The 16,613-nt window shown below is 56.8% G+C and overlaps 1 protein-coding gene across 5 annotated transcripts in view; it reads right to left on the bottom strand.

The window, feature by feature from the left end:
• RASA3 (RAS p21 protein activator 3) overlaps positions 1-16,613 on the bottom strand; it is a 137,129-nt gene that overhangs the window by 83,286 nt on the left and 37,230 nt on the right. For 4 of the 5 annotated variants that reach the window (XM_074387374.1, XM_074387377.1, XM_074387376.1 and 1 more), the window contains exon 2: positions 6,143-6,260. In XM_074387374.1, coding sequence (XP_074243475.1) covers positions 6,143-6,260 — 118 coding nt within the window. Of the gene's footprint in view, positions 1-6,142; positions 6,261-13,101; positions 13,176-16,613 lie in introns of those variants that run through there. The other variant, XM_074387378.1, reaches the window with a different exon arrangement.

Below are 16,613 nucleotides of genomic sequence, written 5' to 3'. Positions count from 1 at the left end.
CTTTGACAAACACCCTCTGCGTGCACAGGGGACGAGACAGGCTTCCCCCTGAAAGAGCGAAGGACTGCCGAGGGAGGGTCCCTGGTGATGGCTGAGTCGGCCTAGGAGACCCAGCTCTCCTTGCTCGGCTCTGCAAGATCCATCTGTTCCTTGACTTGTAACTTCTAATTGCAAAAAACACAAATGAACAAAAACCCTCCCATAATTCCACTTCCCAGAAATAACCACCACATTGACATTTCTGCCTACATATTCCAGCCACTCATGAATTCTTGAACAAAAGAACTTTTCCTACAGACACAGCTATATAACCTAATGCATAAGCAGCTCTTCAGAGCAGGAGCTCAGGCTGTGGCACCTCCGGGTGAAGGAGGCAGCGGCACAGAAACAGGCCACGCCCGCAGTTTCTTCCTGTTTCGGCCACGGCCCCTTCCCCACCAGATGGGCATGCAAATGAACCCTGCAAAGAATGCGGGGGTTACTCCACAGAAACGAGGCCAGCGCTCCACGTAGGCCAGCGGGTTCTGCCCAACCTCAACCGCAGCAGCAGGGGCTGGGGTTAGACCCAGAACCCTGAGGCAGCACCTCCCCGAGCCAGGACTGTCTGCGTGGACAGGGACTTTGGGGAGAGGTCGGCCACACAGGCGCAGAGTGCTGCAGGCTGAGACAGATGACATCCCACCTCCTTACACGGAGGGAGGGAAATGAGGACGCAATGCTCACAGCACGTTCTTGGGAACGACTGGGCTAACCCAGCAGAGAGCGGCTTTAGGCTCTGTGCGTGTGACGCCGACTGCTTCTTCCTGCCGTTGTGTGACGCCAGCTGCTCCTTCCTGCCGCTGCGTGACGCCGACTGCTCCTTCCTGCTGTTGTGTGACGCCGACTGCTCCTTCCTGCTGTTGTGTGTGACGCCAACTGCTACTTCCTGCCGCTGTGTGACACCGACTGCTCCTTCCTGCTGTTGTGTGTGACACCGACTGCTCCTTCCTGCTGTTGTGCGTGACGCCGACTGCTCCTTCCTGCTGTTGTGTGACGCCGACTGCTCCTTCCTGCTGTTGTGTGATGCCGACTGCTACTTCCTGCCGCTGTGTGACACCGACTGCTCCTTCCTGCTGTTGTGTGACACCGACTGCTCCTTCCTGCTGTTGTGTGACGCCGACTGCTCCTTCCTGCTGTTGTGCGTGACGCCGACTGCTCCTTCCTGCTGTGACGCTAACTGCTACTTCCTGCCGCTGTGTGACGCCGACTGCTCCTTCCTGTTGTGTGTGACGCTGACTGCTACTTCCTGCCGCTGTGACACCGACTGCTCCTTCCTGCTGTTGTGCGTGACGCCGACTGCTCCTTCCTGCTGTTGTGCGTGACGCCGACTGCTCCTTCCTGCTGTTGTGCGTGACGCCGACTGCTCCTTCCTGCTGTTGTGCATGACGCCGACTGCTCCTTCCTGCTGTTGTGTGACGCCGACTGCTCCTTCCTGCTGTTGTGTGTGACGCCGACTGCTACTTCCTGCCGCTGTGTGACACCGACTGCTCCTTCCTGCTGTTGTGCGTGACACCGACTGCTCCTTCCTGCTGTTGTGCGTGACGCCGACTGCTCCTTCCTGCTGTTGTGCGTGACGCCGACTGCTCCTTCCTGCTGTTGTGCGTGACGCCGACTGCTCCTTCCTGCTGTTGTGTGACGCCGACTGCTCCTTCCTGCTGTTGTGCGTGACGCCGACTGCTCCTTCCTGCTGTGACGCTAACTGCTACTTCCTGCCGCTGTGTGACGCCGACTGCTCCTTCCTGTTGTGTGTGACGCTGACTGCTACTTCCTGCCGCTGTGACACCGACTGCTCCTTCCTGCTGTTGTGCGTGACGCTGACTGCTCCTTCCTGCTGTTGTGTGTGACGCCAACTGCTACTTCCTGCTGCTGTGTGACACCGACTGCTCCTTCCTGCTGTTGTGTGTGACACCAACTGCTCCTTCCTGCTGTTGTGCGTGACGCCGACTGCTCCTTTCTGCTGTGTGTGTGACGCTGACTGCTATTTCCTGCTGGAAAACCGGTGATTTCCACCACAGCACCGCCGTGGGAAGGAGGGTCCATCTCTTTGTTTCAGGGTTGGGGCAACGGCCCATGGGAGGTCCCAGGGCAGGAAGCTATTTCCCAAGCCCTAGCCCTGCCAATCCAATTTCGGGGATACTTCTGGTTTAAGTAAGTAAGGAAACAAATAGTGGGCAGCCCTTTAAATGATTAAAAATGATTGCTCTAAAGGTATGGAATGTGAACAAAGTTCACTCTCAACATCAGGAAAATACTTTCCTAGTGGGACAGAAACTGCCAAAATCACTTTCTTGGAGAAGGGCCAAGGCCAGAAAGGAAGGGCTCATTCCCCGAAATGAGAACGCATCCACTTGGATGCGTTCTGCCGTTAAACCTGTGACTGGCACTGCCCCTCGACCTCCACTGGCCCACCTTGAAAACACAGGAAAACAGAGGAGGACGCTTTTCCAGACGTCGGCTCAGCACTCGATAAACAGGTCCCATAGACCCCAGTGCCTTGGACGGACGTGCGGCTAGGGGCGGGCCACATGCCAAGGGAGGCCTGGGGGACACAGGCCTGTGGTGGAGCTGGGGCAGTGACCTCCGTTAGTGGGAAAGAGGGAAGAGAAGCAGAGTTCCGCCTTTCCTTCCTCACGCATTCCATCTGCAGCTTCCTGCTGAGTAAGATGTGATATTGGGCAACAGCAAATCAAACTTGACCCGGGTGCTTCTCCCCAGGGGTTATGAGGAGGGGCCCCTGCTGGGCTGCAGACCAACTGGCCAGAGAGCACCCTGGGGTCCCTCTGAGCTCAGAGATACAGATGTGGGCTTTTATATTTTCCAGTGACTTTGCAAATGAAAGATCAGACCTTAAAGGTGACCCTGACACTGAAGAAAGTATACTGGGGGCCAGGAGACTCAGGGGAGCTGGGAGACTTGGGGGGTGGGAGACTCAGGGGCCGGGAAGACTCAGGGGGCAGGGAGACTTAGGGGGTTAGGGAGACTTGGAGCCAGGGAAACTGGGGGAGGGCAGGAGAAGACTTGGGGCTGGGAGACTCAGGGGTTGGGAGACTCAGGGCTGAGAGACTTGGGGGGATGGGAGACTCAGGGGGATGGGTATCCCAGCCTGACAGAGACTGCTCACAATTCTCCTGGCCTTCAATCCACGGGCCTCTAACATCAGACCATGTAAATACAGGATGGACTTTTATCCAGGGAAGCTCCAAAGTCGTTTCTGAAGGGCACGGTGACGTCTCTTCCTGTTTCCTTCAGAAGAACAGCCGTGTCCAGTTATTGCCACAGCAATCCTCAAGACACTCTTGCAAAGCCAGACTGGATGCCTGACTATGTTCCTCAGCCTGCAGTTCTTTCTGACAAGTTATTTCAAAGAACCCAGCGTGTGCATTAACGTAACGCAAAGACTCTCCCTCCTCAGCCTCGAGGGCAGCTGCGGCAAAGCCTTTTAGAAGCACCGTCAGTGAGATGTGTGCTGGTCTCTCCCGGGCAGAAGATCCCTCACTGTTTTCTAGGAAGTGGATTCATTAAGGCAGCAGAACACATTCTGATGGGGTTGTTCATTCCCACTTGGAAATAGCCAGGTGCAAGGATATAATTCTTTAGCTAAACAGGTTCTCAAAATCAAAATAGCTGTTTGGATGAAAGCACACAACCCATGATTCTGATGTGAATGGTGGAGTTGCCACTGCAGTCTTCTCTGATCCCCAAGCCGGTCCACAGAAACTCAGCACCCCACGCTTCCCCAAGGCCCAGCACTGAGGCCCTGCCCAGTACACTCTCCCTGGCTTCTCTCTTCCCACCCCCGACATAAACTGCCATGGCTTCCCATCCCTGCATGTCCCGCTGTGCGCCACGTCCTGGCTTTTGACTGCAGTGGTCCTCTGAGTATGTTGGGGCCACCTTGCTGGAGCTTTTCAGGAACACTAGTTCTGGCCCTGCCCTGGACAGCCTGGTGGCAGCACCTACATCTTCACACTGTGAAGTTGAGGAGCAAACTTGTCAATTTTAAAAGTTTGTTTTTCTTGGCTGACTCTTCTCTTCCTCAAATTATATCAATAAATGCTTTCTAGATCTCTTACCTCAGTTAACACCCATCTTCTGTATGGCTATTTTAGAAAATTGTACAAGAAGCAAAAACCTTTCTCAATATTTCCCCCCCTCAAAATCCTTAATTTGTAGTCTTTTGTGGAAGGCAAGCTTCCCAGTTCATCTCTAATTAAAAAGCACTCCTGTGAGTCCAGGCAAGAGCCATCACCTTTGTGCTCCTCCTGGACAGAGGGAGCATTTAGCCAATAACAGTTAAAATTTGTACACTACCAAAGACAGAAATCCAGTTGCTTACACACCAGAGCCTCAGGGAGCACTTCTTCCTCCTCAACCCCAGAGCCCCGGGAGCACCCCCTCCTCAACACCAGAGTCCTGGGAGCACTTCCTCCTCAACATCAGAGCCCCGGGAGCACTTCCTCAACACCACAGCCCTGGGGAGCACTTCTTCCTTAACACCAGAGCCCTGGGAACACTTCCTCTTCAACACCAGAGCCCGAGAGGCACTTCCCCCTCCTCAACCCCACAGCCCCAGGAGCACTTCCTCCTCAACACCAAAGTCCCAGGGAGCACTTCCTCCTCAACACGAGAGCCCCAGGGAGCATTTCCCCTTCCTCAACACCAGAGCCCTGGGGAGCACTTCCCCCTCAACACCAGAGCCCTTGGAGCATTTCCCCCTCCTCCTCCTCAAACTAAAAGCAGCAAGAAAAGTGGCAAGGTGAGGTACATGCTGAGGACATTGTCTACACGCAGGAAAATGGGAAGGTGAGGTACATGCTCAGGACATTCCCTACACGCGGACAAATGGGAAGGTGATGTACACACTCAGGACATTCTGTATGCACAGGAAAATGGGAATATTCCCTACACATAGGAAAATGGGAAATTGATGTACACGCTCAGGACATTCTCTACATGCAGGAAAATGGGAAGGTGACGCACATGCTCAGGACTTCTCTACACGCGGATAAATGGGAAGGTGACGCACACACTCAGGACATTCTGTATGCACAGGAAAATGGGAATATTCTCTACACACGGGAAAATGGGAAATTGATGTACACGCTCAGGACATTCTCTACATGCAGGAAAATGGGAAGGTGACGCACATGCTCAGGACATTCTCTACATGCGGAAAAATGGGAAGGTGACACACACACTCAGGACATTCTCTACATGCAGGAAAATGGGAAGGTGAGGTACATGCTCAGGACATTCTCTACATGCAGGAAAATGGGAAGGTGAGGTACGTGCTCAGGACTTCTCTACACGCAGATAAATGGGAAGGTGATGTACACACTCAGGACATTCTCTACATGTGGGAAAACGGGAAGGTGATGTACACGCTCAGGACATTCTCTACATGCAGGAAAATGGGAAGGTGAGGTACATGCTCAGGACATTCTCTACATGCAGGAAAATGGGAAGGTGAGGTACGTGCTCAGGACTTCTCTACACGCAGATAAATGGGAAGGTGATGTACACACTCAGGACATTCTCTACATGTGGGAAAACGGGAAGGTGATGTACACGCTCAGGACATTCTCTACATGTGGAAAAATGGGATGGTGACGTACAAGCTCAGGACATTCTCTACGTGTGGGAAAACGGGAAGGTGATGTACACGCTCAGGACATTCTCTACATGTGGGAAAATGGGATGGTGACGTACACATTTAGGACATTCTCTACACGCAAGAAAGTGGGAAGGCGACGTACACACTCAGGACATTCTCTGCAGGCGGGAAAGTGGAAAGGTTATGTACACGTTTAGGACATTCTCTACACGTGGGAAAATGGGAAGGTGTTGTACACACTTAGGACATTCTCTAGATGTGGGAAAATGAGACGGTGATGTACACACTCAGGTCATTCTCTACACGTGGGAAAATGGAAAGGTGATGTACACACTCAGGACATTCTCTACATGTGGGAAAATCGGATGATGAGTTACACTCAGGACATTCTCTACACGTGGGAAAATGGGAAGGTGATGTATACACTCAGGTCATTGGCTACACCGAAGAAAACATATCAGTGTCAAGTAAAGCAACAGATGACATTACCAGAGTGACTTTTCCACAATTTTGGTCCTGAAAACCTCCTCCTGGTCCAGGTTCACCGTGCAGTAGCAATCCCTCATCTTGCTTGGCCCCGGGTAAGAGGGAAGGTTTTTGGCTTCACCTAAAAAGTAAAAGTGACATATATCACCAACAACATCAACATGTTTGGTCCCCTGCTAATCGCAGACATTTCCAAACAACAGATTTAGTTCACAGCCACATGCTGGCCTCTGCTTGTGTGCATTCACTAGTTCTCTATGGTCCTGGATTTTTGCCCCAAGTCAGAATGTTGATGCACACACCATGTGTACTGCCGGAAGGCAGAGTGACACATACGCCACCCTCAAAAGCAAGCGGTGCAAACAGGGGCCCGCCAGCCTAGGACTAAGGACTGCTACGTCTTCAGGGACCCGCCAGCCCAGGACTAAGGATTGCTGTGTCTTGTTTTGTTTTACCCACTTTAGTCCCTTTATTTACTTATTTTTTTTTTTTATTTTTCAACTGTGGTAATTTAAGACATAAAATTTTCCGTCTCCCCCGTTTGAGTGTATGTGTTGATGCTACAATGTAGTAGCATTAACGGTGTTTTCTGAGTGGGCAGCCCTCACCACCATCCTCTCCAGAACTCTCTCATCTCCCAGACAGCGACTCGGTCCCCATTAAACACTCACTCCCATCCCTCCCCTGCTGTCTCCCAGCATTAAACACTCGATTCCCACCCCCCACCCGAGAAGTCCTGCCTTCTGCCAGCAGCCCGCACCCCACTTTCTGTCTCTATGGATCTGACTGCTCTAAGGCCTCACTCATGTCAGTGGGATTCACAGGACACATCCTTTCAGCCTGGCTCATTTCACTCAGCAAATGTCCTCCAGGTGGTCCCTGCTGTGACCTCCAACCGGATTCCCTTCTCTTTTAAGGCTGAGTAATATTCCATTGTGCAGAGGAATCTCGTTTTGCTTACTAATTTATCCATTGAGTCCTCTCGTCCAGGGAGGGCCCAGCACTGCCGCCCAGGGTGTCTGATCCTCATCCAGGGCTAGATGTTAAACCCTCCAAAATAACAGCCACTTTCAAGGTAATTTAAACGTCAACCACAGGGAGAGTGAGTCTCTGGTGACAGTTAGCGGGAGGGGTCCTAGCAGGCACCCGAGGTGCTTACTGGTGGCCTGGCCCTGACAACAGCTGAAACGGGACTCACCAGGGGCTGATTCCCGGGGCACATTTTATTGTCACCATGGGGGGGTGCTGCTGGCACCCGGTGGGCACAGTGCAGGGTGCTTGCTGTTCAGTGTCCGCTGCACACTGTTCCCCAGGGCAAAGGGCAGTGTGCCCAAAACCCAACAGTGCTCCGCAAGAGAGGGCTGTCCACCCAAAACACTAACAGCGTCCTTCAGAAGACAGCTGTCCCCCCGACACTCAACAGTGCCCTCAGGAGAGAGCCATCCCCCCAAAACCCAACAGTGCCCCTCAGGAGAGAGCCGTCCCCCCAAAACCCAACAGTGCCTTCAGGAGAGAGCCGTTCCCCCAAAACCCAACAGTGCCCCTCTGGAGAGAGAGCCATCCCCCCAAAACCCAACAGTGTCCCTCTGGAGAGAGCTGTTCCCCCAAAACCCAACAGTGTCCCTCTGGAGAGAGAGCCATCACCCCAAAATCCAACAGTGCCCCTCAGGAGAGAGTCGTCCCCCCAAAACCCAACAGTGTCCCTCTGGAGAGAGAGCCATCCCCCCAAAACCCAACAGTGCCCCTCAGGAGAGAGCCGTCCCCCCAAAACCCAACAGTGCCCCTCTGGAGAGAGCCATCCCCCCAAAACCCAACAGTGCCCCTCTGGAGAGAGCCATCCCCACAAAACCCAACAGTGCCCCTAAGGAGAGAGCCATCCCCCCAAAACCCAACAGTGCCCCTCCGGAGAGAGCTGTTCCCCCAAAACCCAACAGTGTCCCTCTGGAGAGAGCCATCCCCCCACAACCCAACAGTGCCCCTCAGGAGAGCCATCCCCCCAAAACCCAACAGTGCCCCTCTGGAGAGAGTCATCCCCCCAAAACCCAACAGTGTCCCTCTGGAGACAGCTGTTCCCCCAAAACCCAACAGTGCCCCTCAGGAGAGCCATCCCCCCAAAACCCAACAGTGCCCCTCTGGAGAGACAGCCATCCCCCCAAAACCCAACAGTGCCCCTCTGCAGAGAGCTGTTCCCCCAAAACCCAACAGTGCCCCTCTGGAGAGAGCCATCCCACCAAAACCCAACAGTGCCCCTCTGGAGAGAGCCGTTCCCCCAAAACCCAACAGTGCCCCTCTGGAGAGAGCCATCCCCCCAAAACCCAACAGTGCCCCTCTGGAGAGAGCCATCCCCCCAAAACCCAACAGTGCCCCTCTGGAGAGAGCCGTTCCCCCAAAACCCAACAGTGCCCCTCTGGAGAGAGCCATCCCCCCCAAAACCCAACAGTGCCCCTCTGGAGAGAGCCATCCCTCCAAAACCCAACAGTGCCCCTCTGGAGAGAGCCGTTCCCCCAAAACCCAACAGTGTCCCTCTGGAGAGAGCCATCCCCCTAAAACCCAACAGTGCCCCTCAGGAGAGAGAGCCATCCCTCCAAAACCCAACAGTGCCCCTCTGGAGAGAGCTGTTCCCCCAAAACCCAACAGTGCCCCTCTGGAGAGAGAGCCATCCCCCCAAAACCCAACAGTGTCCCTCTGGAGAGAGTCGTTCCCCCAAAACCCAACAGTGCCCCTCTGGAGAGAGCCATCCCCCCAAAACCCAACAGTGCCCCTCTGGAGAGAGTCGTTCCCCCAAAACCCAACAGTGCCCCTCTGGAGAGAGCCATCCCCCCAAAACCCAACAGTGCCCCTCTGGAGAGAGTCGTTCCCCCAAAACCCAACAGTGCCCCTCTGGAGAGAGCCATGCCCCCAAAACTCAACAGTGCCCCTCTGGAGAGAGTCGTTCCCCCAAAACCCAACAGTGCCCCTCTGGAGAGAGCCATCCCCCCAAAACCCAACAGTGCCCCTCTGGAGAGAGCCGTTCCCCCAAAACCCAACAGTGCCCCTCAGGAGAGAGAACCATCCCCCCAAAACCCAACAGTGCCCCTCTGGAGAGAGCCATCCCCCCAAAACCCAACAGTGTCCCTCTGGAGAGAGTCGTTCCCCCAAAACCCAACAGTGCCCCTCAGGAGAGAGCCGTTCCCCCAAAACCCAACAGTGCCCCTCAGGAGAGAGTCATTCCCCCAAAACCCAACAGTGCCCCTCAGGAGAGAGTCGTTCCCCCAAAACCCAACAGTGCCCCTCTGGAGAGAGCCGTCCCCCCAAAACCCAACAGTGCCCCTCTGGAGAGAGTCGTTCCCCCAAAACCCAACAGTGCCCCTCTGGAGAGAGCCGTTCCCCCAAAACCCAACAGTGCCCCTCTGGAGAGAGAGCCATCCCTCCAAAACCCAACAGTGCCCCTCTGGAGAGAGCCGTTCCCCCAAAACCCAACAGTGCCCCTCAGGAGAGAGCCGTTCCCCCAAAACCCAACAGTGCCCCTCTGGAGAGAGCCATCCCCCCAAAACCCAACAGTGCCCCTCTGGAGAGAGCCGTTCCCCCAAAACCCAACAGTGCCCCTCTGGAGAGAGAGCCATCCCTCCAAAACCCAACAGTGCCCCTTTGGAGAGAGCCGTCCCCCCAAAACCCAACAGTGCCTTCAGGAGAGAGCCATACCCCCAAAACCCAACAGTGCCCCTCTGGAGAGAGCCGTTCCCCCAAAACCCAACAGTGCCCTCAGGAGAGAGCCATCCCCCCAAAACCCAACAGTGCCCCTCTGGAGAGAGCCGTTCCCCCAAAACCCAACAGTGCCCCTCAGGAGAGAGAGCCATCCCTCCAAAACCCAACAGTGCCCCTCTGGAGAGAGCCGTCCCCCCAAAACCCAACAGTGCCTTCAGGAGAGAGCCGTTCCCCCAAAACCCAACAGTGCCCCTCTGGAGAGAGAGCCATCCCCCCAAAACCCAACAGTGTCCCTCTGGAGAGAGCTGTTCCCCCAAAACCCAACAGTGTCCCTCTGGAGAGAGAGCCATCACCCCAAAACCCAACAGTGGCCCTCAGGAGAGAGTCGTCCCCCCAAAACCCAACAGTGTCCCTCTGGAGAGAGAGCCATCCCCCCAAAACCCAACAGTGCCCCTCAGGAGAGAGCCGTCCCCCCAAAACCCAACAGTGCCCCTCTGGAGAGAGCCATCCCCCCAAAACCCAACAGTGCCCCTCTGGAGAGAGCCATCCCCCCAAAACCCAACAGTGCCCCTCTGGAGAGAGCCATCCCCCCAAAACCCAACAGTGCCCCTCCGGAGAGAGCTGTTCCCCCAAAACCCAACAGTGTCCCTCTGGAGAGAGCCATCCCCCCACAACCCAACAGTGCCCCTCAGGAGAGCCATCCCCCCAAAACCCAACAGTGCCCCTCTGGAGAGAGCCATCCCCCCAAAACCCAACAGTGTCCCTCTGGAGAGAGCTGTTCCCCCAAAACCCAACAGTGCCCCTCAGGAGAGCCATCCCCCCAAAACCCAACAGTGCCCCTCTGGAGAGAGTCGTTCCCCCAAAACCCAACAGTGCCCCTCTGGAGAGAGCTGTTCCCCCAAAACCCAACAGTGCCCCTCTGGAGAGAGCCATCCCCCCAAAACCCAACAGTGCCCCTCTGGAGAGAGCCATTCCCCCAAAACCCAACAGTGCCCCTCTGGAGAGAGCCATCCCCCCAAAACCCAACAGTGCCCCTCTGGAGAGAGCCATCCCCCCAAAACCCAACAGTGCCCCTCTGGAGAGAGCCGTTCCCCCAAAACCCAACAGTGCCCCTCAGGAGAGAGAGCCATCCCTCCAAAACCCAACAGTGCCCCTCTGGAGAGAGCTGTTCCCCCAAAACCCAACAGTGCCCCTCTGGAGAGAGCCATCCCCCCAAAACCCAACAGTGCCCCTCTGGAGAGAGTCGTTCCCCCAAAACCCAACAGTGCCCCTCTGGAGAGAGCCGTTCCCCCAAAACCCAACAGTGCCCCTCTGGAGAGAGCCATCCCCCCAAAACCCAACAGTGCCCCTCTGGAGAGAGCCGTTCCCCCAAAACCCAACAGTGCCCCTCAGGAGAGAGAACCATCCCCCCAAAACCCAACAGTGCCCCTCTGGAGAGAGCCATCCCCCCAAAACCCAACAGTGCCCCTCTGTAGAGAGTCGTTCCCCCAAAACCCAACAGTGCCCCTCTGGAGAGAGCCGTTCCCCCAAAACCCAACAGTGCCCCTCTGGAGAGAGAGCCATCCCCCCAAAACCCAACAGTGCCCCTCTGGAGAGAGCCATCCCCCCAAAACCCAACAGTGCCCCTCTGTAGAGAGTCGTTCCCCCAAAACCCAACAGTGCCCCTCTGGAGAGAGCCGTTCCCCCAAAACCCAACAGTGCCCCTCTGGAGAGAGCCATCCCCCCAAAACCCAACAGTGCCCCTCTGGAGAGAGCCGTTCCCCCAAAACCCAACAGTGCCCCTCTGGAGAGAGCCATCCCCCCAAAACCCAACAGTGCCCCTCAGGAGAGAGAGCCATCCCCCCAAAACCCAACAGTGCCCCTCAGGAGAGAGAGCCATCCCCCCAAAACCCAACAGTGCCCCTCAGGAGAGAGAGCCATCCCCCCAAAACCCAACAGTGCCCCTCTGGAGAGAGCCATCCCCCCAAAACCCAACAGTGCCCCTCTGGAGAGAGCCATCCCCCCAAAACCCAACAGTGCCCCTCTGGAGAGAGCCATCCCCCCAAAACCCAACAGTGTCCCTCTGGAGAGAGAGCCATCCCTCCAAAACCCAACAGTGCCCCTCTGGAGAGAGAGCCATCCCCCCAAAACCCAACAGTGCCCCTCTGGAGAGAGCCGCTCCCCCAAAACCCAACAGCGTCTCAGGGCACAGTGCCGCAGTCACACGCTCCTGGTGCAGACGACCCGCGTCTGACGCCTGGTGCAGAGGCCGTTACCAATGGGCCACGGAGGAGACGCCGCCACACCACGTCGGAGCCTCACCCGTCCCGAGGTCCACGGAGCCAGGTCAGCCAGAAGCCGGCCCACGGGCCTCCCCGCGGCGGCCGGGCCTCCCGGCGCAGCGACCCTCGAGGCCGGGCCCGGCCGCCCAGCGCTCCGCAGACGCCGCCCGCCGACCCGGCCACAGCGCGCGCACTCGCGGTTCCGACTCCTGCGCATCCGGCGGGGCCGCGGTGCTCCACGGCGAGGTGAGCGACTGCGCTCACTCGTGATACAGACACCTAACGGAACACGCGGAAGACGCGCCTGCACAACAGAGACCGTCTTCACCCCAGAGGCGCGTCCCACCGGTTCAAACCGAAATTTCCCTGGGGCTGAGAACACGCAGGGAATAACAAGGAAAGAGGGAAAGTAAAGCAGGCTGAAAGGAAGCCGCCCTTCCCAGCGCACAAAGAAGCAGAGACAGACGCGCCGCAAGGGCGCTCTCAGCACCCTTTCCCTTTCCCTCAGGCCCCGCGTTCCCGCCCAGCAAAACCGGAAGCCCTCAGCCCCCGCGTTCCCGGCCAGCAAAACCGGAAACCCTCAGCCCCCGCGTTCCCATGCAGCAAAACCGGAAACCCTCAGCCCCCGCGTTCCCATGCAGCAAAACCGGAAACCCTCAGCCCCCCGCGTTCCCATGCAGCAAAACCGGAAACCCTCAGCCCCCGCGTTCCCGCGCAGCAAAACCGGAAACCCTCAGCCCCCCGCGTTCCCGCCAGCAAAACCGTAAACCCTTAGGCCCCGCGTTCCCGGCCAGCAAAACCGGAAACCCTCAGCCCCCGCGTTCCCGGCCAGCAAAACCGGAAACCCTCAGCTCCCAGGGTGCCCGCGCAACAGAGTCGGAAACCTCAGCCGCCGCGTTTCACCCCCAACGGAGTTGGAAACCCTCAGGCCCCGCGTTCCCGCGCAGCAGAGACGGAAACCCTCACTCCGGCATTTCCCCGCCGCATTCCCTGCGCAGCAGGGCCGGAAACCCTCACCCGGCGTTTCCCGCGCGGCAGGGCCCGGCCCGCATGCCGGCGTCAGCCCTCGAGGCTGCGGCCGCCGTTCTTCGCGTTCCCACGCGGGGCTCGCTCCGGCACTGGCCGCGCACGCAGCTTCTCACAGGACCGACGTCCGGACCCACCCGGAGATTCCGCCCCGTGACTGGGCGGGCTCCGGGCGGGACGAACGGACAGGAAGCCGGCGGCGGTTGCGGATGCGGCCGGGGCCGAGACGCTGCTCTTCGCGGAGGGCTGAGGGGCCGCCCGGCCGGCCGGGGAGCGGCGGTCTCGGGGGCGCGCAAGCACGCGTCGCCCGCGTCGGGAGCGGAGGGTCCGCGGCCGCCCCGGTTTCCCTCGTGCGGGAGCAGCTCGCGCCTGGGGAGCGCCGTCCGTCCTAGCGGGCGGTGGCCTCAGAGAGCGACGCTTTCTCCGTGAGGACGGACGGTGCGCTTGGGGGTGCCGCGGCCGCCCCTCCCCGGGCGGAGAGGGGAGCACAGGGAACCCGCGGTCTCGCTCCCGGGCGTGCGGCGCCGGGAGAAAACCGCGGAGAGCGTCCCCGGCCCCGGGCGCGCGGACAGCCACCTTCGACCTTCCTGAACCCGAGTGACGCTTCGTTGACACCGAGCCCGGCCCCGTGGCGGCGCCGACGGAGGTGTGACCGTGCCCGGCGCCGCAGGGGAGACGATGCCCGCACGGGCTGAACGAGGTTAACCGGGACGCCATCACACCAGTCTAAAAGATGCGTCGCGCATAATTCACAAAAAACGCTGAGATACACGATGCGCTGTTTCACATTCGCAGAGCTAATTGATTCTCGCAGCAAACTCCGGTCTGTGAGCCGATCCGGGCTGCACTGAACCATGATTTGAAGAGCGGAGGCACGCGAACCCCCATCTACTAGCTCAGTCTCAAAAAGTGCGTGATTATTGAGTGTGACACGTTTCTCCCACTCATACAAATTGTATGAATTAGGCTGACATGTCTTCCGGCTTCCACACGGAACACTGGAACTTCACTCATTCATCAATGTCACAAGCAACTTCCTTAAATCAGGTAACGTTTTAAATACCAGAAAAACATTTTCTTAATTTTTTGTGCTATTACAGTGTAAGAGCTTCAGACGATTATTTAATTCATGTTCGTGAAAGCCTAGGCATTCAACAAAACCTTTGTTCAAACGAGCTCAATGTGTGGCACTTCCTGACTTCTGGAGTATTTATTCCCTTCCTCCTAAGCATATGTGATGGGATTCTGAATGGGGACTGTGTTTATCTGGGCATGAAACTCCTGAAGATTGGCAGCAAGAGTCCACACAGAGACCACCTGAAGACCAGTGTTCTACGCAGGCTTTTGGAACAAGCAAGGTTCCAGAGCAGGCAGGATTGTGGGGGCGCCTGGGAAGGCAGAGCCGCCTGCAGTGGCTCCGCAGCCCTGGCCTGCGCATCTGGAGGGAGGGCCCCGGGCAGCGCCAGGATGAAGGAGCCAGCCTCAGAGTGCCGAGGCTCCGCTCCACAGCCCTGGCCTGCACCTCTGGAGGTAGGGCCCCGGCAGTGCCGGGATGAATGAGCCAGCCTTAGAGCTCTGAGTCTCAGTGGATCTGCTTCCAGGCTGCCACAGGGCTGATGGCTCCCAGGACCAGCAGGGTGCCCAGCTGACACCACCACCTCCCGTTTCAGTGACAGTCAACTTCTCAGAGGGCCTTGGAGGGCCGGAGCCAGCAACACCCACAGCTTGATTCTGGGATTCACGTTTCCTTCCAACAACCTTAAATTGGATAGTGAGCCAGGCACAGTGGCTCTTGCCTTTTATACGAGCATTTTGAGTGGCTGAGGCTGGTGAATGGCTCCAGCCCAGGAGTTGGAGACCAGCCTGGCCAACATAGTGAAACCCCATCTCTTACTGAAAATACAAAAAATTAGCCGAGTGTGGTGGCACACGCCTATAGTGCCAGCTATTTGTGAGGCTGAGGAGGGAGGATCACTTGATCCCAGAGGTGGAGGTTGCAGTGAGCCACGATCGCACCACTGCACTCCAGCCTGGATGACAGAGGCCTTGTTTCAAATAAGAAAATCTTATATCAACAAATAAGATTCTGGAAACAAATCAGGGACGATTTGTAAGAAATAGAGATTCAAAACTCCACTATGTGTGAAGCTCCTCGTTACTGGAACAGCGATGCAAGGACAGCCCCGAGTTCCTCCAACCAGGGGCAGCAGCGCCAGAAGAGTCACAAAACCCCAGTGGACCTCCCCTAATGCCTCCCACCAGGGCTCTGTCCCCAGCGCCTTCTGCTCCTTCATGTGGCACTTTTTGCTAACTGCACAGCAATTTCTAACAGCTTATCATTAAAGGGGCAGAGCAGCTGAGAAGAGTGAAGAAAATAAGAGACCAAGATGGCAGGGATGTTCTGAGAAGGAGGAGGAGGAGAGGAGCAGAGGGTGGGTGAAAGGTGAAGGGGAGAGGGGAAAGCTGCAGGGAACAAAGGTGAGGACTTGGTGGAAACCTCACAGAGGATGACTTGAATACAACCTGATCTTCCCTGGTGTGGAGGGCGAAAGGTGGCCACCAGAGCCCTGCACAGCTGCCCAGCAGGCCCAGGCCAAAGACCAGGCAGAAGGTGCCATCTGCCCCAGCAATACCCACGGGAACCTCTGGCTGGGAACACCTTCAGCCCCTGGTACCAGCTGCAGAGGAGTTGCCCTGAGACCTGGAAGCAGGAGGGAAAGGATAGGCCTGGGCCAGCCCCTCACAGACACCAGCCACACACAGACACCACCAGCCCCACAGACACCAGCTCCACACAGACGCTAGCCCTGCAGCTGCCCGGAACAGACACCAGCCCCGCAGGGACACCAGCCACACATGGACGACACCAGCTCCACATGCACACCAGCCCCACACAACGCCCCGCACAGACACCAGCCCTGTATGGATGCCCCACAGCCTGCACACAGGTGCCGACAGTGTGTGCGTGAGTGTCTTGATTGACACCAGTCCTTCCCTTTCTGTGCCTGGCATCTTCCACTGAACACCCTGTCCTCAAGGTCTGCCCAGCTGTAGCCTGTCTGGGTTCTGCTCATCCTCCTGGCTGGAAGCTACTCCATGTCATGCATCCAATGCACTGTGTTTACTCGTTCATCACTGATGGACGTCTGGGCTTTTGGCTATTGTGAATGGTGCCATGTGAGCAGTGTGCAAGCGTTCTTGTGTGAGGTTCTTGTGTGCAAGCGTTCTTGTCTGGGGTTCTCCTAGTTATTTACCAAGGGGTGAGACCACGTGGCACGGGGTTTAATTATCCAAGGAGCCATGCGGCTGCCCGCCCAGGGCTGCACCTTCACGCCTGCTGCAGTGCACAAGCCCTATGAAGTCTCAACACCCTCGCCAGAGCTTGTTGCTGTCTTTTTTAAATTACATATTTGCTTTGAGTCAGAGAAATATCTATCTTTTTTCCTTTGGTTTATGATGGCAAAATTGGGGGTAGGGAATGACTGTGGCAAGTTATGAGACAG

The sequence above is a fragment of the Saimiri boliviensis genome, chromosome 16, assembly GCF_048565385.1.
Source record: "Saimiri boliviensis isolate mSaiBol1 chromosome 16, mSaiBol1.pri, whole genome shotgun sequence".
In the NCBI taxonomy this organism is placed as follows: Eukaryota; Metazoa; Chordata; class Mammalia; order Primates; family Cebidae; genus Saimiri; species Saimiri boliviensis.
Note: the sequence above shows the minus strand (reverse complement) of the source record. Positions and strands in the feature narration are given on the sequence as shown.